Here is a 26,982-nt window from a genome sequence, read left to right as displayed (position 1 = left end):
CAACTGAGGAAACACAATCTGCCACAGGCAATGATGGTCCAATTCTATACTGCTATCATTGAGTCTGTCCTCACCTTCTCCATCATGGTCTGGTTTGGCTCAGCCACCAAGCACGACATCCAGAGGCTGCAATGGATCGTTCGCACAGCTGAGAAGGATGGCTGCAACCTTCCCCCCTCCCATTGACGAGCTGTACACTGCAAGGACCAGGAAGCGAGCGGTCAAGATGCGAGCGGTCAAGATCATCTCTGACCCCTCTCACCCTGGCCACAAACTCTTTGAAGCACTTCCCCCCGGACTGTCAAAGCAGCCACAGCCAGACATAAAAACAGCCTTTTTTCCCCACGAGTGATAGTTCTACTCAATAGCCAAAGTCTGTAGCCTCTTTTTTGCTCTGGTTTATTTTCACCCACATGTTTAGACCGTAATGGTGTATCCTAATTGTTTTGATGTGTTTATGGTTTATTCTTAATTGTTAACTGTATGTTTGTGTTGTTATTTGTGAGCGGAGCACCAAGGCACATTCCTTGTATATGCATACTTGGCCAATAAACTTATTCATTCATTCATTCATTCATTCATTCAAATATAAAATGACTCAGTCATTCCATGCTGTTGCAGGCATTAAAATTATTTCACCAGATTAGTTTGAAGAATGAAGATAAAAGATTGCACAGTAAAGAAACAATTTTGCATACATCACCAAAGGATTTAAAATTGACTATTGATGCATGACGAAGCTGTGAATTGATTCCCATTTTTACAATGTGGAATTTCTGCATGGGTGCAAATAAGGATTGTGAAATTTAGAAGTTTCAGAGGAAAGTTAAGTGTAGACTTGGCCTAGATTTTTGGCTGATTTGAAGATGTCCTTGTCTCTCAGTGGAAGTAATTACTAATGGTTGACCTTTCAAAGCATGAAGTGTCATTATTTCAGATCTTTGGTTGCAGTGTCCTGTTTAATTCTGATAATTCCTTAAAATATTTTATTTCTATCATTTTGTGCTTCAAACCCTCATCAGAAATACAGAGAAACATCTGTATCTTGGTAACAGGAATAATCATTGTGCTGAAACGGATGGGAATGTTTTGGCCGTGTGTGTAGAAGTGTGATGCTTCTTTTTGTTTTTCCAGGAGAGAACTGGTGTAAAAATGATCATGATTCAGGATGGACCACTTCCCACGGGTGCAGATAAACCACTGAGGATTACAGGCGATCCCTACAAAGTGCAAGTGAGTTGGACCTTCGTGTCTAGCTGAGGTTGTGAAAGAGCTGATTGGTGCATGATTTAGTTTAATTTATTCCACTGCACTTTGGCATGCTTTAAAATTGTTTACTTAATTGAATCCCAAAGCTCTTGTGCACAAGTGTTCAGTGTATAGTCATTTCAGTTCCATCACCAGTGCCATTTTTAATTTGCTGTTTCACCATATTTGCCTTTGGCAAATTGACAGTTCTGATTTTGATTCTAGCAGATTAGAAATAATTTCATTTTTACTGTGAAGAGAAAAAATAGGCATGAATTTAAAAAAATTAAAACATAATGTGAAATACACCAAAAATGCTGGCCCACAGATATTCAACATTTGAAAAATAACTTCAAGTACAAAAATATAATCTGCTTAAATTATTTTCCTGATTTTCTTTGCACTCTTCCATGCTTGAAGGCACAAATGCTCTGGAGGATGGATCGACATGCTAGTCTTTTTTAATCTAAAGGAGCCCAACTAGGTTATGGAATAGAATATCTTTTCGAAAGCTGGTCTTGAGCTAAAAGACTCTATCTTAGGCCAAGGAAAATAGATGTGGGAACACCACGACGGGCATGGTTTCCTTGAGATTGGTGCATAAGATCATAAGTGATAGGAGTAGAATTAGGCCATTCAGCTCATCAAGTCTACTCTGCCATTCAATCGTGGCTGATCTATCTCTCCTTCCTAACCCCACTCTCTTGCCTTCTCCCCATAACCTCTGACACCCGTACTAATCTAGAATCTATCTAACTCTGCCGTAAAAATATCCACTAACGGCCTCCACATCCTTCTGTGGCAAAGAATTCCACAGACTCACCACCCTCTGACTAAAGAAATTTCTCCTCATCATCTTCCTAAAAGAACGTCCTTTAATTCTGAGGCTATGACCTCCAGTCCTAGACTCTCCCACTAGTGGACACATCCTCTCCACATCCACTCTATCCAAGCCTTTCACTATTCTGTATGTTTCAATGATGTCCCCCCTCATTCTTCTAAACTCCAGCGAGTACAGGCCCAATGCTGACAAATGCTCATCATAGGTTAACCTACTCTTTCCTGAAATCATGAATTTCAAATGTATCACTTTCCCTTGTGTGAGGTCAATTTTATTAAATCCTTCTTTAGATAATACTATATTTTCTTTGAAAATGACTCGCAGAATAGGTCAAAATGCCCTTGAGAATAAGGTGCTTCAGGAATGGATAATAAATGATTGCCTTGGGTACAGAACTTGCATCCTATGAAATCATTTTAAGGTACATTGGATCTTGGTTTACAGCAGAGAAGGGTCCTATTTTGCCCATCTCTTTGAGCTGGTGCTTCTTTAATTCTATCTGTGATTATCCCATTTTCCTCTCTTTCAACCAACTGTCCAAATACCCAGCGGTATGAACATTGACTTCTCTAACTTCAGATAGCCCTTGCTTTCTCTCTCCATCCCTTCTTCTTCCCAGTTGTCCCACTAGTCTTACTGTCTCTGACTACATTCTATCTTTGTCCCTCCCCTGACATCAGTCTGAAGAAGGGCCTCGACCTGAACCCATTCCTTCTCTCCAGAGATGCTGCCTGACTCGCTGAGTTACTCCAGCATTTTGTGTCTGTCTTCCATTTAAATCAGCATCTGCCATTCTTTCCTACACATAAATAAAGAGAATACTCTACTTGCAGCACAAATGTAGACTGGGACTCGTGTACTCCCCGTAGCTTTGTATTTAAGAATGCAATGTGTTTCATTTTTATGCCATTGTGTTATACTTTACAATGGATGTTTGCTTTGTGTGGATTTTTCAGGATGCAAAGTGTATGTGCAAATGATTTGTCCTTCTCCAATAATAACACTATCTTTTAATCTCCCTGCCTTCCCTTACTGCCGCTCATTCAGCAAGCTAAAGAGATGGTCTTGGAAATAATTAGAGATAAAGATCAAGGTGATTTCAGGCGGAATGAATTTGGCTCCAGATTGGGTGGAAATAGTATAGATGTAAGTACTGCTTTAATTGTGAATTTGCATTACAAGGTTTATGACAGATTTCAGTAGTCTTTCATTTCATTGCATTTAGATTGTATCATACACCATGAAACTTGTGTACTAGGTATCCCATTATGAAAGCACTTTAACTATTGGCATGACTATGATTTTGCATGTTGGTAAATTCATTCAGGCTTTCAAATGCCAGGTTAAACCCACTGCACTTGCTCCTGATTTATTGCCATGGACATCTGTCTGTAGGCAACAGTGAAAATGGTTCATTTCTCCAAGTACCTGTTAATTTTGATCATTTCGGGGAAAAGCGCTGGATTGTCCTCAATTTAATTTGAATTATATGAATTTAAATACGCTACAAGATGGTGATTGAATTGATTGATTGAAAGAAACTGCCATGCCCTTCGGCGCACCAAGTCCATGCCAATGTTTGATCCCCTGTTCATACAATGTCTATGTCATCCCACGATCCCATCCGTTCCCTATACACGACTTGGAATTTAGAGGCCAATTAACCTACAAACCCACATGCCTATTGGATGTGGGAGGAAACCAGAGCACTTGGAGCACAATGTGCAAACTCCACACAGACAGCATCTGAGGTCTGGATTGAACCCGGTCTCCGGTGCTGGAAGGCAGCAGCTTTACCAGCTGCACTTCTATGCTGCCCCAAAGATGGTCCAGATCCTATTAATTAAGTCAAGAATTAATGATTTTTTTAATGTTTTTTGTATATCAACCATATATTGTGAATTCCACAATGTCTTTGTAACATTATAATTAAATTATCCAAATCGGAAGGCACTTGATGTAAATCCTAGTCTCTGACCTAAGCCCTGGACACCAGCACCTTCTATTTGGCATCTTGAAAAGGGTAATAGAAAATTAATACAACTCCATCCGAACCCTAAACACTCGCCCATTCTGGAAGAAGGCATTGAGACAGAATTGGGCCTGGTTGTTATTGAAGACCTGAATGTGTATAGGTGCATATTGAATTAAGACTCTGTCCTTCCTCCTAGGTTGCTGTACCTAGGTTTGCTGTCGGTATCGTAATAGGAAGAAATGGTGAAATGATAAAAAAGATTCAAAATGATGCTGGTGTCAGAATTCAGTTTAAACCAGGTGAGGAAGTATGGATTGGACTGACAGTGAATCAGTTTTCCAAAGAGGTCTGTTCATTTTAAAATTTAGTGCTACTCTCATTGGAGATTTGTTAAATTATCTGGATGAGTGAGGATTCTCAATTCCTTAATTTTTTGACATCCCAACTCCCCTACTCAATATCCTGATAGATGAAGGCAGGTGTGTCTACTCTGCCTTTTCTCTGTCCACCTGTGTCACCACATTTATGGAACCATGTACCTGCACACCAAGAACTCTGTTCTACAGCACTGCTACAAAATCCAACACTTAATACTTACCTGAATTAAACTCCACCTGGGATTCCTCAGCCCATTGGCCCCAAGATCCCATTGACAGCGTATCACAAAATGTTGGAGTAACTCAGCGGGTCAGGCAGCATCTAGGAGAGAAGGAATGGGTGACGTTTCGGGTCGAGACCCTTCTTCAGACTGATGTCAGGGGGGCGGGACGAAAAAAGGATATAGGTGGAGACAGGAAGACAGTGGGAGAACTGGGAAGGGGGAGGGGAAGAGAGGGACAGAGGAACTATCTAAAGTTGGAGAAGTCAATGTTCATACCGCTGGGCTGTAAGCTGCCCAGGCGAAATATGAGGTGCTGTTCCTCCATTTTCCGGTGGACCTCACTATGACACTGGAGGAGGCCCATGACAGAAAGGTCAAACTGGGAGGGGGAGTTGAAGTGCTCAGCCACTGGGAGATCAGGTTGGTTAAGGCGGACTGAGCGAAGGTGTTGAGCGAAACAATCGCCGAGCCTGCGTTTGGTCTCGCCGGGTGTAGAGAAGTTGACATCTGGAACAGCGGATACAATAGATGAGGTTGGAGGAGGTGCAGGTGAACCTCTGCCTCACCTGGAAAGACTGTTTGGGTCCTTGGATGGAGTTGAGGGGGGAGGTAAAGGGACAGGTGTTGCATCTCATGCGGTTGCAGGGGAAAGTGCCTGGGGAGGGGGTGGTTTGGGTGGGAAGGGGCGAGTGGACCAGGGAGTTACGGAGGGAACGATCTCTGCGGAACGCAGAAAGGGGAGGAGATGGGAAGATGTGATTGTAAGCGTAGATAACCTTGACTGTCACCGTACGACCAATTTTAGTGTTTCTTACCTTCTGGTCATTTTATATCCAGTTGGCTAATTTGTTCTGGATCCCATCTGATCCAACCCTCCGGACCAGTCTACTCTAAGAGTCACAGTGATTTGGAAATGTATCACCATTTCTTTGCCAACGGTGGGTCCAAGCCCACCCTAGCAACATCATAGGTATGCCTACACCTCAAGGACTGCATCGATCTAAGAAGGCAATTCACCACCTTAAAGGCAGTTAGTAATGGACAATGAAATGCTCATCCTGTAAACCCCACATCACTTGAATGAATAAAAAATAATCTGTTGTACTGGCCGGTCTATTAACGGGAGAACCTCGGATCTGTTGCACTGCAGGAAAATTGAGGTAGCACTTTTTTGAGTCTTATGTTTTTTTTTTTTAATGCAGATATAAGATCCTGTTCATTAAGCTAAAGTATATGTTATTCTTGCTCAGTAAAAGCATGATTCTATCCGTTAATGATATTTCACCCAGCGTTTAACTACCCAGCGTTTAACTGTGTTTGTAAGGGCACCGTGTCTTACTGTGCATTTCTCACCATCTTCTTTCTTTTTCCAGATGACGGTGTTATGCCCGACAGAATTGCTCAGGTGATGGGACCTCCAGACAGGTGTCAACATGCTGCTCATATGATTAATGAACTTATTCACACTGCCCAGGTGAGGAAGCAAAGACGCGTTATAATATTAAGCAAAGAAAAAAACAGGGTGGGGATTTCTATTCATTTCTGCTCGTTAGATCAGTACTTTCTGAGAAAAAAGTTAATCAGCAGCATAAAAGATTGGCAACTTTAAAGTCACTTGTTTTCAGAGTTAGTACCTTATGCTTGTGGTTTCCATGATCAGCACTGTTTCAAGAAAAGAGAGATCCATCGTTTAATCAGATGGATCTGATTAGTCAGAACCTTTTTCCCAGGATGGAAAACTCAAATACTAGAGGGCACAGTTTTAAGGTGGTGAGTAAAGATTCAAGGAGATGTACATGGCAAGTGTTTTTTTCTTTCACAAGGGGTTGTAAATTCCTGGAATGTGCCGTGTGTGGGGGGGGGCAGGGGGGTTGAGGCAGATACGTTAGTGGCATTTAAGAGACTCTTGGTTGGACACATGGATCTGGAGGGATATTGATTGTGCTGGCAGAAAAGATTTGGTCTTGGCATCACGTTCAGCACACATAGTCGGCTGAAGAGCCTGTTCCTGTGCTTTATTGTTCTACGTTCTAATCAAATTAGATGGTTTAAGCAAGAATCTGTTTGCAAATCATGTTGCTGCATATCTGTTCATTGGTATATTCTTATTCAATTCCCGCTTTGTCTAATTTTGCATCAATTATTTTCTTTTCCCTGCACTGTGATTTATTGCACTAAAGGTACTGGGGCCATACATTACCCGCAGGGTTTTCCCTCGTTTGTATCAAAAAACATAGGCAAACTAATTTAGTAGGCCTTGGCAGTTTTCGGTAATATTTTGTTTTGATGTTGATTACAGTTAGTAGGGAAAAAATTAATAAATAAATGTTCATGTCCTTTTATTTCTGAGCCTCAGTGAAGATTAGAAACACTAATTCCTATGTTTCAACCAGATCATCGCAATTTTTTCTATATTTTTTATTGACGAATAGCATTAAATGCATTGAAGGACAAAATATACAACTCAAAAATTGGGACTGAATTATGACGTGATTATTTCATGTCTTGTAAACCTCACATGAATGCTTGTCAGATCTTGCAGTGCTGCTGACTCGAATATCAGTAAAATGTTGGTAAAGAAGAAAGATGCTCCGCCCCATATCTATTTGCTTGTCAGGTCTGAGTTAGTTTATTAAATCATGGTGAATTCTAATGGACATTAGGGCCCACTAAAATGTTGGAAATCTTATTGGACCTGTAAGGAGTTAGATGTGGCCCTTGTGGCTAAAGGGATCAGGGGGTATGGAGAGAAGGCAGGTACAGGTTACTGAGCTGGATGATCAGCCATGATCATATTGAATGGCGGTGCAGGCTCGAAGGGCCAAATGACCTACTCCTGCACCTATTTTCTATGTTTCTATGTAAATTGACATCTTGCAATACTAGGAAAATAACTGCAGATGCTGGTACAAATCGAAGATATCATAAAATGCTGGAGTAACTCAGCAGGTCAGGCAGCATGTTGGAGAGAAGGAATGGGTGACGTTTCGGGTCGAGACGCTTCAGACTGATGTCGGGGGGTGGGGGGGGCAGGACAAAGAAAGGATATAGCTTGCAATACTAGGTTAATTCCATTAGATGGAGTGTCCTTGCACAGCCCCATGACTTTTTCTACACAAAGTTAAACTATGCAAAAACTGAGTAGATTCTTGTAAAATTACATTTAACCTACCATCCACCCTAAGATATGGAATCCGCTTATTTTTTGTGTAATGTCTTTTATTTTTGGCTATTTGGTATTGGGACGCGAGTATTGACAAACCTTTTTGTATTTCTGCACTGCACTGCACTGTTTAATACCTTCTCGTTCTTTCAGGAGAGAGATGGTCAATCTGGCTTTGGCGGTCCTGGAAGAGGACGGGGTAGGGGTCGTAGTGACTGGAATGTGGGACCTCCAGGTGGATTGCAGGAGATAACGTACACAATACCCGCTGATAAATGTGGCTTAGTAATTGGAAGAGGTATGACAATTTAACTGAATAATTTAATACAAAGATTTGCACTGCACTGGTGATGACGGTAACAATGGAAGTGTTTTACTGTAGGGAATCCAAATAAGTCAAAGCATTTGGTGCTATTTTTGATAAGGAATCTATTATTCCTTTTAATTCTGGGTAGTTAACAGTGAATTACCACTGTTGCAGGTGTAGCCTTGGTAAATAAATGCAGAGCATTTTATAAATAGCACAGACCACTTGCATTGGCGTCTGTTCATGGTCAGTACATGTTGGTTGGAAACCCTAATGCATTTTCTTAGATAGTTCTGCAAGTAGCTTAAGGATATTGATCAGATCTCAGAAGCGTCTAATAAGTGTGAAGCTCTTTTTTTTTTCCAATTGTGTCCATTTTGAATATCATAAGTGATAGGAACAGAATTAGGCCATTTGGCCAATCAACTCTACTCCACCTTTCAATCATGGTTGATCTATCTCTCCTTCCTAACCCCATTCTTCTGCCCATAACCCCTGACATCTGTACTAATCAAGAATCTATCTATCTATCTCTACTGTAAAAAATTCTTTACCAGCCTTCTGTGGTAAAGAATTCCACAGTATGTATGTTATAAGGTCATAAAGGTCATAAGTGATAGGCCCATCAAGTCTACGCCGCCATTCAATAATGGCTGATCTATCTCTCCCTCCTAATCCCATTCTCCTGCCTTCTCCCCATAATCTCTGACACCTGTACTAGTCAAGAATCTATCTCTGTCTTAAAAAATATCCACTGACGGCCTCCACAACCTTCCTTGGCAAAGATTTCTATAGATTCACCGCCCTTGTTAACATTAAGAGATGTTATCTCATCTCTTGGCATATTCAAGGCATGCCATTGCAGAATGCCTTCGAGCCGCTGTTGTTATGGAGTGAAGTTAAAATATTGCCATTTTATTTAAGGCCATCACTGAGGGAAAACTTTTGAGTGAAAGTTTTTGTAGGGTCAAATTGTATTCTGTTCCCCGGAAATGTAACGTTTCATGTCGGGGCCCTTTAGTCTGAAGAAGTCCTGAAACATCACCTATCCATGTTCTCCAGAAATGCTTTCTGACCCGCTGAGTTACCCCAGGACTTTGAGTCTTTTGTTTGTAATCCAGCATCTGCAGTTCCTTGTTCCCTAATGACGTTTCCTGTGCAACTTCCCGGATTTGAAGTTGTCAAGCGATATCCCTTGAGCCTGAGCACATACCTGGGCCCCTCCACCATCTCCAAGCCCTGTCAAGAGTGTGATTCATACTTTAGCGACCCTCAGAAGCTCATGCCACCCTAACAAAAAGCAGCCCACTTGGTTAATATCCCATCGACCACCCTATCCATTAATGCCTTTCCACCAGTGGCACATGGTGTCTGCAGTCCATACCATTTACAAAATGCTTTGCATTTATTTGCCAAGGCTACTCTAATAACACCTTCCAAACCCATGACGTCTGCTACCAAAACAAGGATAGTAGATCCATCTGAACATCACCTTCAGGTTGCTGCTCCATGGTGCATATCATCCTGAATTGGAAATACATCCCTGGTTCTTCATCTCTGCACCTACGTTCAGCAAGTCCCTAACCAACACCACTGTGGGAGCACTTTCACCAGGGGTACTGCAATAGAACAAAAAGGTGGTTCACCACCACCAATTCACAAGCAGTTAGTGGTGGGTAATAAATATGGAGTGACAGCTAAGGACCCTTCCACCCGAGTCATTTGTTCTCTCCACTCCTGAAGATTTAAAAATTGGAAAAAAAAGACAGAAGCTTGAAAGCTCCTACCACCAGATTCAGTTACAGCTTCTTCCCCTCAGTTATCAGACTTCTAAACAGCCCTTCCCCAACCTCGGGTACAGTCCCAATTTTCCAACCTACCTCATTGCAGGCATTGAACAGAGTGCTCGCGTAATAGGCATTGCAGAATAAATTAAACTTATTTTGTTGAAAGTAGAAATACATAGCTGTTTAATCCTAAAGTGTGTTCTGAAAGGTAATAGAGCAACAAAAATGTCAAGTTCATGCTAAATGAAGGCAAGGGCCAGAAGGTAAATCATTTTCAAATCATGTCAACACAGCAAAGAAGTAAACAGAATTTTTAAAGCAAAGGAGTAACGCTGTCCAATTCAGTTCTCTCCCATTGCGGACATTGGACTTTGTCTATGGAACTGATGCACGATAATGCTGAGAACTATATTCTGTGCTCAGCATCATCTCCTTCGCTCACCCTATTGTTCTTCAGTTTGATTTTAATGTATTTATGTCGAGTATTATCTTTTTTGATTAGCATGCAAAGCAAAACTTTTCACTATACCTTTGTACACGTGACTATAATAAACCTAAACCTAAACACCACTGGAGATTGGTTAAAAATAATTCTAGCTTTGAAAATTATCAAGTGCTTTTTTTTTTTGTGGTAGTGCTTTTATGGGGCAATACCTCTAAAATGCGAAACTAGATTTTCAATTTTTTTAAAATGTATGCTCTTCAATTTTAAATTATAAAAAACTTTTAAAATAACATTATTAATTCAATTAGGCGGTCGAGTCCTTAAACAGCTTAAGCAGCTTATGGGCCGACGATTAGCCATAGACGCCAAGAGCAAGGAGCAATATGCGTACTGACACCTTTTTGTCTACAATAAAAGCACTGGTTATCAATTGTCTAAATGAGCCTGGTGAGAATGCACTTGAAACGGCTTCTTGGGGTTTAAGGTTTTATGAAATGGAAATCCATTGCGAATTGTGAACAAGTGGATATTGTGTACTGAATGACTAGTTCACAAAACAGAATAAAATCACCAGTTGAGTTCTAGCCAAAACTGATGCAGTAATTTGAAAATGAAACTGATGTTTAATAGGTTTCCATTTTTTTTTCAACAACCAGCTTTATTCTCTTAATGTCAAGAAATGCCCAATGTGCTGTCCTTACCAGATCTTTACTGCCTTTAGGTGCCAAATGCATTAGCTCTGTAAAATGTTCAACATTTTTTTAATCAATGATTGAATCAGTTTCCTAATTTACAGCAAAGAGCAAAGAAAGTGTCCAAAAGACTTTTAGAAATATGAAAGGCATATTTCCCCTTTGTAAAGTCTGTGAAATCTTTGAAGCCTGTTTGTTCTTTTGGAGAGTTAAACTTTGCAGAACTCCTTTACATTTTCATGAAGAGAATAATGAAGTGGCTTAAATTTCTGACACAACCCTTGACCTGTTTTAACTAAACTAGTGATGGCTGAATGGAGCTGTTTTTAAGATGAAACGTGACTCCAGTCGCCCAAAATTGGTTCTCATTTCCCTACCTCCCCTCCACCCTACAAAACCCACATAAAAAAAGACCAGTTCATTTGACTATATAGTGGTTGTGAGAACAGGGCCAGTGAAGAAGCACACGCTTTGAAAACCCAGTGCCTCATTGTTCACATCTTTAGCTTAATGTGACTTACAATATACTGAAGCTAATGTGACATTAATTGTTGGTGGTTGAGGTTTCGGTTCATGATCTTGTGTGAATCTCTCCTCTCTCCAACAACCCCCAGCCCCACCCCCACCCCCTACCCTTGTCCTCCTTTGGACAGACTGCAATTGAAATCCGACTGCATAACCAATGTTTCATGGGTCTTTTCAGGATCACTCTATCTCCCAGTCTCTAAAGTTGATGTCCGGCATTGCCTTTTCAGTGGCTCTGACCAGCTGAAAGAATCCTGAAAAGGCATGGAGGCAATAGAAACGTCAAGTGCTTTCTATGTTGGGTGAAGGCAGGAGCTGGAAGATAAATCGTTACTTCTCTTCGCCATATTACCATGATAAAAAAAAATTGATGGATAATTCTCCAGTGCTGGGCAGTGTCATTGCTGTCTTTTTAGTGATTTGATTAATTGCTTTACAATTTTCATCAAGTACCATTGCAGTCGGTTTCACATTGCATCCCTGTCAGGCGGAAGAATAGACTGACTGTTGAACGTGTCTGTGACTGGCCACCAAGCGTCTTGTGAGTGACCTCCCCCAGTGGGCGCATTAACCACCAAGGGCATCCCTTTAGAGATGTTGGAGAGGGGGTGGGGGCGAGAAATTGAGTGAGTGAAGCAGCCAGAGCAAGCACACACAAGAGATGTAATTGATGTTAGGACATAAACATTAGATTTTAATCAGCGTGCAAGTTTGAAAAGGCTTTGAGCTCAGATTGTTCAATGAATAAAGCTGTGAAGGGAAGGCGTAAATTGGCTACATTTAGGAAGGCCATGCTTTAATTGATTTTGTTGGGGAATAGCCTTTTTTTGTAAAAGTTCCTGAGTTTCCATATGTTTAACAGGTACTGTTCTTGGTTTCCAACAACATTACAAAAGGGGTGCAATTTAAATGCACTTTGCACTGTAACTGTTCGGGGGAGGGTAAGAATTCTTGGAGGGAAACCCTTGTAACTTTATCAATTTAGCAATGGTTAGAAAATTGTTTTAAACGTGCTTTTAATTGTAGGAATATTGTTTTCCTCAGTGCAAAGTTAGAGGTTAATCTTTTGCAATGGTGTAAATGTAAAAAAAATTAACCTTGAGGCCTTTGTGTTTTAATTGCTGTGGTTGTTAGCTGCTCGAATTTGATGCTTTGGATTGCTTCACCCAATCTGCCAACGTTTGGACAGTTGTCAAATTTGCACCCAACTACATTTATAAAGTTAGCACCATTGTTCATTGAGATTTTTGCTTGGCCTTTACAATTGTCGGTATAAGTCAAATGTCCTGACCTGATTTTTGTCTCATGAATTGTTAACATGTTGGCTCGTTCTGGTCACATAATTGCTCATCATTCTTTAATTACGTATGATAAATGCTGTCTTAGTCTAAAATATCCTTAAATGGTTTGCTTTTTACTCCCATTATGGTCAGTCTAGTTGTCTACAATGAGTTTTGTGATGATATTCCCTCTAATTTCCCTCTTAATGTTTAACAAACAATTTGGGTGGTTAATATTTTCAATGAAAGTTTGTTTCCATGAAGGGACATTGTTCGTCATATTACAACATGGGCTAGATATCAAATTATATGAATTATTTTGCCTTTAATTTCAATTCCTTTTCCGCTCTCCTCCATCTCCTACTGAACAGATAAAAAAGGAAATGTAACCTGAAATTTTAACTGTGGTGAGATAATGGTTTTCAATAATATTTCTACAAAAAGTAAAGATCAAATTGCTGTCTAAAGCTAAAGAGATTCTTGGGAATTGTTAGGATTTGATCAGTTCAGAAAACTTCATGTGTTTAATTATTAACTAAAGAGGAAGGTCATTTGTTTCAGTTAAGCTGTCTTGATCAGGTCAAGATGCTGTAATCTTCTCGCCTGCATTATATATAAAATAGCAACCGTGCTGCAGAGGCAAATTGGGATGGGTAATAAATGTCAGCAATGCCCATAATCTTATATATGAAAGTTTTTTGCAAAAGCTTCTCACCTTAGTGACTTCTTGCTTGAGATTGAGTTCTGTGTTTTTTTAGCACAAAAGCAGCAGCAGGAGAATTGGCCCCTTGGAGTGCTCTGTGCTGTTAAGTTAGACTGGCTGATCACATTTCAGCACTTTGTATGCCTTGATTTCCATAATTGCCAAAAATCTATCTTGAACATGTTCAGCAACAGAGTGTCTACAACCCTCCAAAGATTTACCACTCGTTGAGAAATGAAATTTCTCATCTAATACCTAATTGACATGCTACTTATTCTAAGACTGTGACCTTTAAGTGGAAACTGTCTTCCAACATTCAACTTGTCAAGTCCCAGAAGATTTTTGTTGATAAAAATGGATGTAAGCCTAATCTACTCAATTTTTCCTTATGTGAAAATCATTGGGTCTGGTGTACTCTCTGGTAAAATTAACCATCCTTGAGTAAGAGTATGTAAGCTCACAGTACTCTAAACAAGTGTGGTCTTGGCATGAACTTCTATGATTGCAGTAAAACTTCTTTTGAGATCTGATCTCTTGTAAAGAATTTAACATTGTCTGCTATCCTATTTCCTTTTTGTACCCATTTATTCCATTCGTGTTCATGGAAACCAAGGTCTCTCCAAATACTTCCATTCCCATTTTCACCATTAAAAGAAAACTACTTTTCTATTTTCTCCAAGACAGATAACTTTGCGCATCACCGGGTCTGCTAACTGCTACCCTTCTACTCAACCTGTTTGTATCCCTGCAACTTCATTGTGTGATCCCCACAGCTTCTTTTCCAACCTGGCTTTATATTGTGAACAACCTCGGATATGCTGCTGTTGCTCTCCTTGTTCCAAATAAATTGCAAAATCGGGAAGCCGAGGCACTGATCCCTTACCAAGAGCTACAGCACACAAACTTGAAAATGACTTGCATTTTCTTGAGCTCTATTTTCTGTTTTTGCAAACAACTCGGTCCATGCTTCTAATTTCCCCCATTACATAACACAAATTTTGATGAATGAATGAATGATATATTCATTAAAAGCTTTTTGGCCTTTGATATGAACTATTCTTTGGGTTTCTTTTATCTTGTTAATTCTACTTCCAAAAAGGTTATTGATTTGCCAAACAAATTCTCTTTCTATCCAGAATCGGTCTGAAGAAGAATCTCGACCCAAAACGTCTGTCCATTCCCTCCACAGATGCTGCTTGCCTGACCTACTGAGTTCCTCCAGCACTTTGTTTTGCTCGATTCTATCATCTGCAGTCTCTTCACCCTTTCATTAACACCCCAAGTCATATTTTCTTCTGACCTACTAATATGTCATTAATAATAGGCTTGTGAATTTTTCCAATGACGGTTTATATATTGCTGCTTTTCGCCCTCCCTCCCATCTTAATTAACAGGGTAATGTAACTATTTTCCAATTTGCAGGAACCATTCAAAAATCTAGAGATTTATAGAAAATTAAAATGTGGTTAAATCAGATTTTGAAATATTTAAAAGCAATCTCTTATATCTCATGATAAATCAGTAAACACCTTACAGGAATTAATGTTTATATAGAAGCTTTGCACAAACTCACAATATCTGGATCTACTTCTGTATATTTAAGTGGCCTGCAGATGCCTAAAACTGCAGCAAAATTGTAGCTAAGAACTAGCATTCAGAATACGGTTAATGTGTCCATGCACATTAATATTTATTTTTTACTCCACAGGTGGAGAGACTATAAAAAGCATTAACCAGCAGACAGGAGCACATGTAGAATTACAGAGAAACCCACCACCAAATTCTGATCCCAATATTCGAATATTCATCATTCGTGGAGCTCTACAACAAATCGAGCATGCTAGACAATTAATAGAAGAAAAAATCAACGGGGTAAGCTTCTCTATCACCTCTCCTTCATCCAACCTGTTCATTGCACTTTAGATGATTATTTCGAAACTACATCAGAAAATCACACCTCGTCCAGTGCTCTGGTCAGTTGACTCGCGAGGCAAGTACCCTTCCAACTTGAGCAAAAATGATCGATAGCTGTGTAGTTTTTGCCAGTTCCCTTCTGCTCCCACTTGCTGCTGATACTCAATTCCTCCCATCTTCATTGTCATGGGTCATAGAATGGTCCCATTGAAAAATATGGGTTCCATCTGCACCAGAACCTGTGCCAAAGTGTCCTGCGTGTACTCAGCCCAGTGTTCAGCCACAAAAACATTTGCACTTCTAGGTCATTTTTAATCTTGTCCTTCCTCCGATTTGCATGTAAAACCTAAACTTCTCCTGCCTACAAGTTCGATACAGATTATGGACCATGTCTTCTGGGGTACACCATCCACATTTGATGTTCTGCATCCCTTCCGTGACCCTGACTTCAATGAGGCAATGTACCATAGTAGCCACAGAAAACCTCATCGACCCTTACTGGGGACCCCTTATCATTTGAACCCCTTATCATTTGTTCTTCTAACTGTTCTACATGCAGTCAATTAAGGCGCACTGGGCTGTAATCTCCTGAGGAACCTTGACCTTCATTGCTCAGGTCTGTATCCATTCACACATGCAGGGGCTGCTGCACAAGCAACCTTGTCCTCTGGTTGCTCATCCCCTTTGCTCATAGGTACTGAAATCTGCACTATGGGCAATTTGAATTTGTGGAAGGAATTAAGTCACTTCACTCTTGTTCCCCTTCATTCAAATGTTGTTTGTCCACCTTTAGGGGCCTGGTCCTGGCGGCCCTGGAGGATTTAACACGAACCCTTACAGTCAAGGACCACCTGGACACCATCAAAAGTAAGAATCGGGCTCGCAATGCTTCCTTGCACAGTTTACTTTGCTTGGTTTTAAATAAGCGGAGTTCACAAAATGTTTGTAGTCAAGTCAAGTTTATTTGTCACATACACATACAAGATGTGCAGAGAAATGAAAGTGGCAATGCCTGCGGATTGTGCAAAAAATTACAATTACAGCATAAAAATTAAAATTAATACAAAAAAAAATTTAGTCCCTGGAGATATAATAGTTAACAGACCTGATGGCCTGTGGGAATTAACTCCTGAGTTAACTCCTGAGTTAACAAACTGTTACTTTATAATGGAAGAATTTGGACCAGTTTCGGAACCACGTGTGAGTTGAATTATTTCCGGAGGGCAGTCTTGAATTACTAATATGTTGTTTTGGTTTTTGAGTTCATTTTTGGTCATACAAATGGAAGCTCATTGCTTTGCAAACTTGTTTCTGATGGCTATCAGTACAATTTGGTTAAGACTTGTTAAGTATCCATCTTAATGCAGCAGATCCCAGAGGTTTTCTCTGAATTCCCACTTTGGGGAGTTATTTTTGGCTCGCTACCAGATCTAAACGTTGAGTAAAAGCTATATACTTTATGCTTCCTATCACTAATCCCCACCCTCCCTCCCACCTTTAAACTTACAACCTGATGAATCACTACTCACTTGCCTAGTTTTCTTCTTTATTCGCCCTCACGTACACCTTCATTTTCCTCTCCCCTGCCCACCTTCCACACCAACAATGCCCGCATCGTGCAGCAGGCTTGCTGCAAGCTCTGCGGCCCTTCAAAGGCTGCAGCCATGACCGCTTTGTGTTCGTGACAAGCCTGCAATGGACAATTATCTGAATTTCATCTTTTCCCGGCAGTGTTATCTGGAATTGACGCCACAATCTTCCCCATTTCCGCACCCAATAATTTACCAATGAAATGGGAGACACCAGGACTAATGTGCAACTTGTATAATACTGTCGAATGATTTCACATTTTAAATTTGTTTGGTTGAATTTATTCTTCTTCCGAACGTAGTGGTCCTCCACAAGCCTTTATGACACAGGGATGGGGGAGTACATACCAACCCTGGCAGCAGCAAGGGCAGCAGGATCCAAGTGAGTATCTCGTTTGCTTTTACCAAACTAAGACTTCTCTTTGTTTTGTTTCTTTTGTACATTGTGCTATTGGTTGAGTACTTCTTGGTTTCCATTTTCTCTTCTTCAGAGACCTGATACAATGGAGGCTTTTCATCACCCTCAGAATATTCAATAGGATATGCTACATAGGCAGCTAGGGAAATCCAACAGGCTAATCAGTATTTTCTGTCCATCCTTTTTGATATACTCTAGTTCTTGTGCCCACAAAACCTATTGTCATCTATCTTAGCTGAATGAACTCTAATTGGGTTGATTATGAATCTTATTTTTACTAGCTTATTCTAATTCATCCTTTTTTTTTTTTTAAACTTCATATGTCTGCCAACAACCTCAACTTTAATGTAGCAAATCTCAGACTGTTTAAAACAAACTGATCAACCGAACACTGTCAACGGTAGGATAGTTAAAACAAAGTAACACGTTTTGCATCTCCTGGCCTATTTTCCTTTCTTGGAGAGACAAAATAATATTCAAAGCAATTTCAGTTTTGGTTTCCCCCAAGACTTGTCCAAAATTATAATTTGACCTATTTCAAAGCATTGAGTGACTGGCAGGAGAGGAGGACGATAGGAAATCATCTGACCTCTTCCATTCAACCAGCAGTGCAACTTTGCACAATTTGGCAACCGGTCTTCAATAACTCAGAGTAATCAAAAGATACCTGGACTAATGTAGAAATTATCTAAGACTGTGGGAATGAATGCACATTTTAAATTTATTTGGTTGAATTTATCCTTTTGCAAACATAGTGGGCCTTTATGACAACAGGATAAAGAATTGCATACCAATCCTTGCAACAATGAGCAGTTGGCTGAAGGTTTGTTTTAATCACAGTTGTAGGACCATTATGGTACAGAAAGCGGCCATTTCCCCATTAAGAATGTGCCAGCTTCAGAGAGAGCAAATCAAGAAATCTAACATTTGAAGAAAGATAACTTGGTCTCCAGGATTTTCTATTTTTTTGTTTTGAACCTTACTGAATCATTTGATCCAAATTGTTTCTCTAACTTTTAACCACTACTCCAATATGTTGATGCATGAGTTCTATGGTGAATTACAAAAGGCTAAAATTGTAGCTGAAAGGGTGATGAAATGTCTGAGCCAAAATTTGAATATGTTGAATCATCTACCACGATTAAAATATATTTTGATATGGATTCTTCAACAAAGGATTGTGAAAACTGTTTCTCCTGACCTCACTGGGTTTGTCTTTTTCCTTGTTAGCCACAATACTGGAGATGTGTATGAAGCATCGCAAGCTGTTCTCGGTTTGCATGCTAAGCTTGAGGTTTTCAGCCCCCAAGTTGATTCCATTACAGAAGCAGTCAACTGCTCCTGATCACCTAAAATAACCTAATTGAAGGTGCTTCTTCAGTAGAAGTTGTGTTATATGTTATCTTGGGTTGGACTCAATTCAGTAACTCGCACCACATGGCCTCGTACGTATACTACAGAAGATGTGGGTAGCCTTGAATGAGGCATTAACTCTTCTTCCTCTCCTCCCAAAATTATGCATTCACTTTTGACAAAGCTATTTGAAAGCCCAGTCACTTGGTTCACTAATCATTTTATCCTGTTATCACTTTTGTATGCTTTTACTAAAGCATCTTGTGACTGGGTGGCTGTATTGAGATGATTAATATTGGCCTTGCTGACGATCTTTCCTGTGAAGAAGAATTCAATAGGAAGAGGATCAAATCCAATATCACTGGAAACAACCAAGAAGGCATTAACTGGGGAGGTAATTGGATTCTGATTCCTTTGGATACACGTGTGTTTTGGTTGGGATGGGTGGGTTAATGTTCAAATGGTTCAAAATTAGACTTTTAAAAATTGGACATTGACAACACGAGCAGTAACGTCACTGCATAATGATCTATTCCTACCCCACAAGGTAAAGCTATCAAAATTAGTCAGTGATAGTTACTGTGACACTGTGTGTGTGTCTAGGTAAAACTGCACAGCATTTGGGTACAGCAGCCTGGTCAGCCTACATCTCCCAGTTTTACCAGCAGCCTAGCCAGCAACAACAAGCAACAATGGGGCAGAACTCGCAACAAAATTCAGGTGTGTATTTGCGAAGGGAACTATTGCAACAGTACGGGCAAATACATTCCACTCTCTGCGACCCAGCCCTTCTCTTGCTACCTCTGCAATTCCAGAATCAACATTAACGCTCTCCTTTATCCTCAGTAACTGGGTGGGGCACAGAATGTGCTTTCTACGATTGTTCTCTCATTTTGATTCTAATCAATACCCAGCATTTGATTGTAAATTCCTCTGTCCTTTGGCGAAGGGTGCTGTGAGAAAAAGGTAGCCTCAAACAAATGTGGTACAAAACCAAAACCTACATGCCTCTCTCTCTCTCTCTCTCTCTTCCCCAGCCCCTTGGATGTCGTTATTTTAGTCCTGTCATATGAATTCCATATACCCGGAGGGTTCTCCATGCGATGTACTAATTGCTTTGCAAATGTTTCTGAACAGATGTGTTTTCCTAGTGCTTTTGTTTTTAACTCTGCAAGTCAACAGCAGAAAACCTCTTAGGTGGATAGTGTTCAAGAACTAACTCCTGGCCTGGGAATTTGTTACTTTAGTGTCATGGTTGGAAGACCATGATTGGAAGTCAATGATGTTGTTGCATCAGAGTAAATGGAATGGTCCACCATCAAATGTCCCCCATTGCGAAAGGACCTTGTACAATGTCCAGATTCAATCAGTAAGTATTAGACAGTGCATTTATATACTTCACAAATCTGTAGCTAATTCAAGACATTTGAGAAGTATGGCAGATTTGAACCCTTCTCTGGGCTGGCAAAATGTCGGCGACATATCAACGCACTGCGAGGGGAAAACGTTTTCTACCCCTTTATCGCGTTCTATACATACTTAAATCAGATTTTTGGAAGTATTCCTGTTGAGTTATGTTAGAAATAATTGATCTACAATACTTCTGTACAGTATATAGCCCTGTGTAGATTCCTCTCGACTTCGGTACGGTGTGTTCCCCTTTATCGCGTTCTATACATACTTAATCATTCTAGATAGTTGCTTGTTAATTGGAGGAAGAATATTTTTTTTAATCAACATAACAGCAGTAAATGGTTGAAATAACTAGCATATCAAGCAATATTTGTAGAGAGACACAAGAAACTGCCAGAACTCTGTAAGTCAGGCAGATTCTGTGGATGTTACAAGTGGAGGCCCTTCTTCAGAGCGAGTCAGAGTTGATGTTTCAGTTCAATTACTTTTTTCATCAGATCCAAGAAAAGTTGGAAATCAAAGATCTTTTTATTAAGCTACAGCGGAGGGAGAGTAGTGGGGAGAACAAAGGGAATATCAGTGATCAGACCAAAACCAGGAGAGACTGAACGATATGAATGATGTTGATGGTGGATGAGAAAGGGTAGCAAAGCCTTATTGACCACAGCGGATCGATCTGATGAAAATGTACATAAAGGACGATGAGTGAGGACAGGAGAAGAGAAAACTGCTGAAATCATGAAATGCAAAACACTGTAATCTCTGGGAATCTGAAGTATAAAAGAATGTGCATGCAGAAGAGTGGGTTATCTTAGCATCATGTCTGGCACGAACATTGAGATCAATTGCTTGTTCCTGTGCTGGACCTTTCTATGTTCTGTGTTGTATTTGCTGGAAGAAGCTGGCAGGCCTGGCACATTTGTGCATGGAGGAAAACGGAGTTAATGTTAGCTGATGACCTCTCCTCAGAACTGGCCAGATTTGATACTGTCCAGAAAGGCTGGTTGTTCAAACTTGTCGAATTTCATGGCTGTTCAGAAGGTGAATTGCTGGTCCTTGAACCCATGTTGGGCTTCATTGGATCAATTTCTGTTTTATGTTGCTCCATCAGGCTGTATTGGGATTGATTAATATTGTGTGAGCTACACACAAACAGCCAGTTCTCGTCAGCAAATTTACAAATGACAGTAACTCTGAACTGCCATTTACATCAATGAAAGAGGCTCTCATCATTTTACAAAGCGGGATGCTGTGACATCCAGAAAGTCCCATTGCAGCTCTGACTACAAAGTTCAACTACCAAGTTAAATTAACTTTACTATGCCTGAAGGTTTAAATGTTGCTTTTAAAATAAATTTTCCCATAACTGATTGAAGTAGATATTTCTCTGCAAGGATTATTGTGCTTATTGGTATTCTTTGTCTTAACAAACATGAGCACTAGTTAGCTATAATAATGTGCATATTTTTAAAGCATTTAGTCTTAAGATTTTTCTCGGCCTAACGGCAGCGGCTGACTAGCAGTCTGTCCGTCTTTTTTTTCCCTTTTTTTGTTGTGTGTCGGTGTTGGGATGGTTTTTATATATTTTTTTTGGTTGTGTATGTGTGGGAGGGGGTGGTGGTGTGGGTGGGTGGGGGAACTTTTCTCTTCCTCACGGCGCGGGGTGCGGCTCGGCTGCGGGGCCTAACATCGCCCGGTGCGGCTTGGCCGCTGGACTTTACATCCCGGTGCGGCTTGGCCGCTGGACTTTACATCCTGGTGCGGCTTGGCCGCTGGACTTAACAGTGCCCGGTGCAGCTCGGCTGCGGGACTTTTCACCGCTGGTGCGGCTTGGCCGCTGGACTTAACAGTGCCCGGTGCAGCTAGGCTGCGGGGCTTAACATCGCCCGGTGCAGCTCGGCTGCGGGGCTTTTCATCGCTGGTGCGGCTCGGCTGCGGACTTGACATCGCCCGGTGCGGCTCAACCACGGGACTTAGCTGCGCAAGGCTTGGTCGCGGGCCTTTCATCGCCCGGTTCGGCCGCGAGACGTTTCAGCGCCCGGTGCGGGGACTGTGCGGGTCGGTCGGGGACGAGCTGTGTGGGCGTGGGGAAGAGAGTGGAAGTTTTGTTGCCTCCATCACAGTGAGGGGGTGTTTGGAGTCACTGTGATGGACGTTTGTGTTGGGGTTATGTGTCTTGTGTTCTTTTTTTTTCTATGACTGCTATGTAGTTTAGTTCGGTACTTCGGTACCGAACGACAAATAAAGCTCTGTTATACCTGTTATACCTGTTATAATGGTGCATTGTTGCGCCAATTGCAGGATTTCCTTATCTTTTGTTTTTGTCTCTGATAATAACTAACCTGTACAACTTCCACACTTAATGTCCTTTATTGAATGAGTAGCTGCTTTTCAAAAGCCAGACTAAAGCTCATTGAAATTATGAAAATTTTATTGTTGGATTAGATTTGAAAAAAATGTCAGCATTTTTGTAACACCTGAAAAAACATCCCAAAGTCAATGAATAATTCTGGCATAGACACAAAATAACTCAGCGGGACAGGCAGCATCTCTGGAGAGAAGGAATGGATGACGTTTCGGGTCAAGACCCTTCTTCAGCCTGATGTTAGAGGAGTGGGCGGGACAGTGATAGAATGTAGTCAAAGACAGTAAGACAGGTGGGAAAACTGGGGAGGGGATGGAGAGAGAGTGAAAGGAAGGGCTACTTGAAGTTAGAGAAGTCAATGTTCATACCGCTGGGGTGTAAACTACCAAAGCGAAATATGGGGTGCTGTTCCTCCAATTTGCGCTGGGCCTCACTCTGACAATGGAGGAGGCCCAGGACAAAAAGGTCAGATTGGGAATGGGAGGGGAAGTTAAAGTGCTGAGCAACTGGGAGATCAGGTAGGTTAAGGCGGACTGAGCGGGTCAGCAAAACGACATACAGGCGTTGACACCTGGAACAGCAGATACAGTAGATGAGGTTGGAGGAGGTGCAAGTGAACCTCTGCCTCATCTGAAAAGATTGTCGGGGTCCTTGGAAGGAGTCGCGGGGGAAGTAAAGGGACAGGTGTTGCATCTCCTGCGGTTGCAGGGGAAAGTACCTGGGTAGTGGGTGCTTTGAGTGGGAAGGGACGAGTTGACCAGGGCGTTGTGGAGGGAACGGTCTCTGCGGAAAGCAGAAAGGGGTGGAGATGGGATGTTGCCAGTATTGGGATCCTGTTGGAGGTGGTGAAAATGTTGGAAGATTATATGCTGTATGCGACGGCCGATGGGGTGGAAGGTGAGGACAACGGGGACTCTGTCCTTGTAAGGAATGGGGGAAGGGGGAGCAAGTGCAAGAGGGACCCTAGTGAGAGCCTCATCTATAATGGAAGAGGGGAACCCCCGTTCCCTAAAGAATGAGGACATCTCTGATGACCTGGTATGGAAAACCTCATCCTTGGTACAGATTCTGCATAGACGGAGGAATTGGGAGTAGCGGACAGAGTCTTTATAGGAAGCAGGGTGGGAAGACGTGTGGTCTAGATAGCTGCGGGAGTTGGTGGGTTTGTAGTAGATGTCTGTTAATAGTCTGTCTCCTGTGGTGGAGATGGTGAGATCTAGAAAAGGTAGGGAGATATCGGAGATGGTCCTTGTGAATTTGAGTGCAGGATGGAAATGAATTGTGAAGTTTGTGAAGTCAGTGAGTTCTGCATGGATGCAGGAGGTAGCACCGATGCAGTTATCAATGTAGCTGAGGTAGTTTTCAGGGATGGGGCCAGTGTTTGCCTGGAGCAGTGATTGTTTGACATACCCTATAAAGAGGCAGGCATAGTAGCTAGGGCCCATGCGAGTGCCCATAGCTATGCCTTGGATTTGGAGGAAGTGGGAGGAGTCGAAGGAGAAGTTGTTAAGGGTAAGGACCAACTCTGCTAGGCGGAGGAGAGTGTTAGTAGACTGAAATTGGCTGGTTCTGCGGTCGAGGAAGAAACGGGGCTTTAAGACCTTCCTGGTGACATCCATGGTAAAGATGAGGGAGTAGGGGCCTGGAAAACAGAAGTCATTGAAGAGACGAAGAGCATTTGAGGTGTCTTAGACATGGGTAGGGAGGGATTGGACCAGGGGGGATAGGATGGAGTCGAGGTATGTGGAAATTAATTCAGTAGGACAGGAACAGCAGAAACAATGGGTCTGCCAGGCCTGTTTTGTTTGTGGATTTGGGGGAGAAGATAAGATCGGGCCGGATGTAATGAAATAGGAAACGGTGTGTGATATTTCTTAGATGTGGAAGGAAAGCGTACAAGTGTTTGCTGATGAGCTGCTTTCTGAATGTTTTACTTGCGGTTATCATTATTTGGATGTGCAGTGTACCAAATTAAGTTCTAAAAGGGAAAATGAGTTTGTAACTTCACCTCCACACAATGTTTGCATGAAGGTGAGTTTCAGCTCAGTGCCTTATCACTTCTACAATATCAATAACAATGCCTCTTCTCTCTTGTGGCCCATTATCTCATCTGGACTGCTTCATTACTTTCCTTATCAGCCATCTTCCAGTTGTGTGAATCATTTTGAATATTCTCCATTCCATCAAAATGATCTCGCTTCCAATTGGGTTCAAATTCTAGAAATTAACACGAGATTTCTGGTAATATTTCTCAGCTATTTTCACTTCAAATTGCAATGTCTGGACCATCTTCCCTCTTCAACCCCTCCAAATTCAACTCTTTTTCCCATTTTGATTTTTCAATAACTGTTTTGTGGCAATGTTTGCTGTACTTCAGCATTTTGTATCGACAAATGGCTCATTGGGAGCAACACATAACCTTGCTAAATTTGGCCAGTAATGGGTCCTTCAAGTAGATCGATCTATGTGTGTTTGGATTACAAGCTAACGTTGCTGATGCAGTCATCTGTTATCTTGCTGAATATAAAATAATTGCTTTGAAAAATATCCTCTTATTCACTCCCCCCTCAAAAAATAGTACAGCCACCAATAAGCCTGTAGTTTAAAAATTCAACATGGAAACAGGCCCTTTGGAGCCACTGAGTCCACACCGACCATCGATCATCCAATCATACTCGTGCCGTTATCCGACTTTGTCATCCACTTCCTGTACATTAGGGGCAATTTTTTTAGAGGCCAATTAACCTACACACCCAGACATCTTGGGATGTGGGGGGAAACCCAGGTGGCCACGGAAAACGTGTAAACTCCACACAGACAGCATGCAAGGTCAGGTCTGAACCTGGGTCTGGCACTGTGAGGCAGCAGTTCTACCAGCTGTGCCGCCCTAATATGTAAAATTATTTTTCACTCATGAAAATTGCCTTTACTGGCAACTTGTTTGATAAGACTGAAATCAACAAGACCAGGTATTAAATTAAGAATTATCTCTGTGTGTGGAAATCATTAAAATGAGGTATTCAGGCCCACATCATCATGTGGTTAAAATGGAGTCATCTAGGAAGGTAAAGTGGGAGATTATAGCCCAGTGCTCCTGTGCTCCTTCCATCCTCAGCAATCAAAGACCATAAGAAATAAACATAATCCATTTTGTATTATAATCTGAGTTTGCTTTGAGCAAACTGGTTTAATATTGAATCTTGACCAAATGTTAGTCACCATTGCTCACTGTACTGAGTTGAAACAACATCAGTTTACTGTAAAAAGCCTGGGTTTGAAGCAATCATGGAAGCTGGTCCTCCTTTTCCTCCTCAAAAGATCCCTAAACTTTTTCTGAAAAATGTATTTTATCAGTTTGTGAAATGTAATTTTTTTAAACCTGCCCACAGACCAGAATGGTGGCCAAACTGGTCATATGGATTATTCCAAAGCCTGGGAAGATTACTACAAAATACTTGGTATGCACTTTTCTTGGACTGATATTCTATATATTTTTTGAGTTGACTTCTCAAAGAGTATTCACACAAAGCAGCTATTATGGAGTAGTGTATTCCCTTCCTCCCTATGTTTTGCCTTTTCTTCCTTCACCCTTTACTAAAGCTTAATGCCCCATCTGTGCTTCCCCTTCCTGCCTCAAGCCTTTGTAATCTTGCTTTGGTTGAGCTTCTCCTTAACTTTCCCAGTTGAGCAAACAAGATGTCTGCGGTGCTCTTTTATGAATGCTTATGTGATCCTCAGTCTGAAGGGTTTCGACACGAACTGTCACCAGTTCCTTTTCTCCATACATGCTGCCTGACCTGCTGAGTTTCTCCAGCATTTTGAGTCTCTCTATGGTTCGAGTAATTTGTTCACTGAGTTCTGCTGTTTGAAGGATAGCAGGAATAAGGATTCCATTCTATCGGAATGACCTGCAGTACACCAGTCAAATAAAAATAAAAATGAGAGCAGAAACCTGCAGATGGAAATCCAGTATTAATCCCCAAGGCTTCAGTAGCAGAACTGCAACTCGAAGCAAGTCAAGTGAATGGGAGGGATGTGAATCCCTCCACTGTGGCATTTGCCTTGTTTATTTTGCTCATCTAATTTCAACGGCCCTTTGGATGAGGACCTATTCCTGCCGCGGAGCTGCGTGTAGGTCTTTAAGCAGCACCATGTTATTTATCTTTTGGCCAGAAAACAGATGTTGGCACCAACATCAGTGCCATGAGATAGACTGAGAAATATTTTTGTCCAGAAGAGCTTTTCTATCCAGAGAGATGATATGTCTCCACAAACTTAGTGCCTTTTGACTGATTAGATGGGCTTCATTGGTGAAGTGGGGTGTATTGGAGTGACTTGTAGCAATTGCCGCCTGATGCTTGTT

At 41.3% G+C, this 26,982-nt stretch overlaps 1 protein-coding gene across 3 annotated transcripts in view; it reads left to right on the top strand.

The window, feature by feature from the left end:
- Positions 1 to 26,982, top strand: part of fubp3 (far upstream element (FUSE) binding protein 3) — an 85,927-nt gene that overhangs the window by 41,423 nt on the left and 17,522 nt on the right. For 2 of the 3 annotated variants that reach the window (XM_078425790.1, XM_078425789.1), the window contains exons 8-16: positions 1,135 to 1,233; positions 3,137 to 3,235; positions 4,261 to 4,363; positions 6,039 to 6,139; positions 7,982 to 8,126; positions 15,276 to 15,439; positions 16,275 to 16,348; positions 17,373 to 17,452; positions 19,445 to 19,561. In XM_078425790.1, coding sequence (XP_078281916.1) covers positions 1,135 to 1,233; positions 3,137 to 3,235; positions 4,261 to 4,363; positions 6,039 to 6,139; positions 7,982 to 8,126; positions 15,276 to 15,439; positions 16,275 to 16,348; positions 17,373 to 17,452; positions 19,445 to 19,561 — 982 coding nt within the window. The remainder of the gene's footprint in view (positions 1 to 1,134; positions 1,234 to 3,136; positions 3,236 to 4,260; positions 4,364 to 6,038; positions 6,140 to 7,981; positions 8,127 to 15,275; positions 15,440 to 16,274; positions 16,349 to 17,372; positions 17,453 to 19,444; positions 19,562 to 26,982) is intronic. The other variant, XM_078425791.1, reaches the window with a different exon arrangement.

The sequence above is a fragment of the Rhinoraja longicauda genome, chromosome 31, assembly GCF_053455715.1.
Source record: "Rhinoraja longicauda isolate Sanriku21f chromosome 31, sRhiLon1.1, whole genome shotgun sequence".
NCBI classification, from domain to species: domain Eukaryota; kingdom Metazoa; phylum Chordata; class Chondrichthyes; order Rajiformes; family Arhynchobatidae; genus Rhinoraja; species Rhinoraja longicauda.
This window is presented reverse-complemented; position numbering and strand designations above follow the sequence as displayed.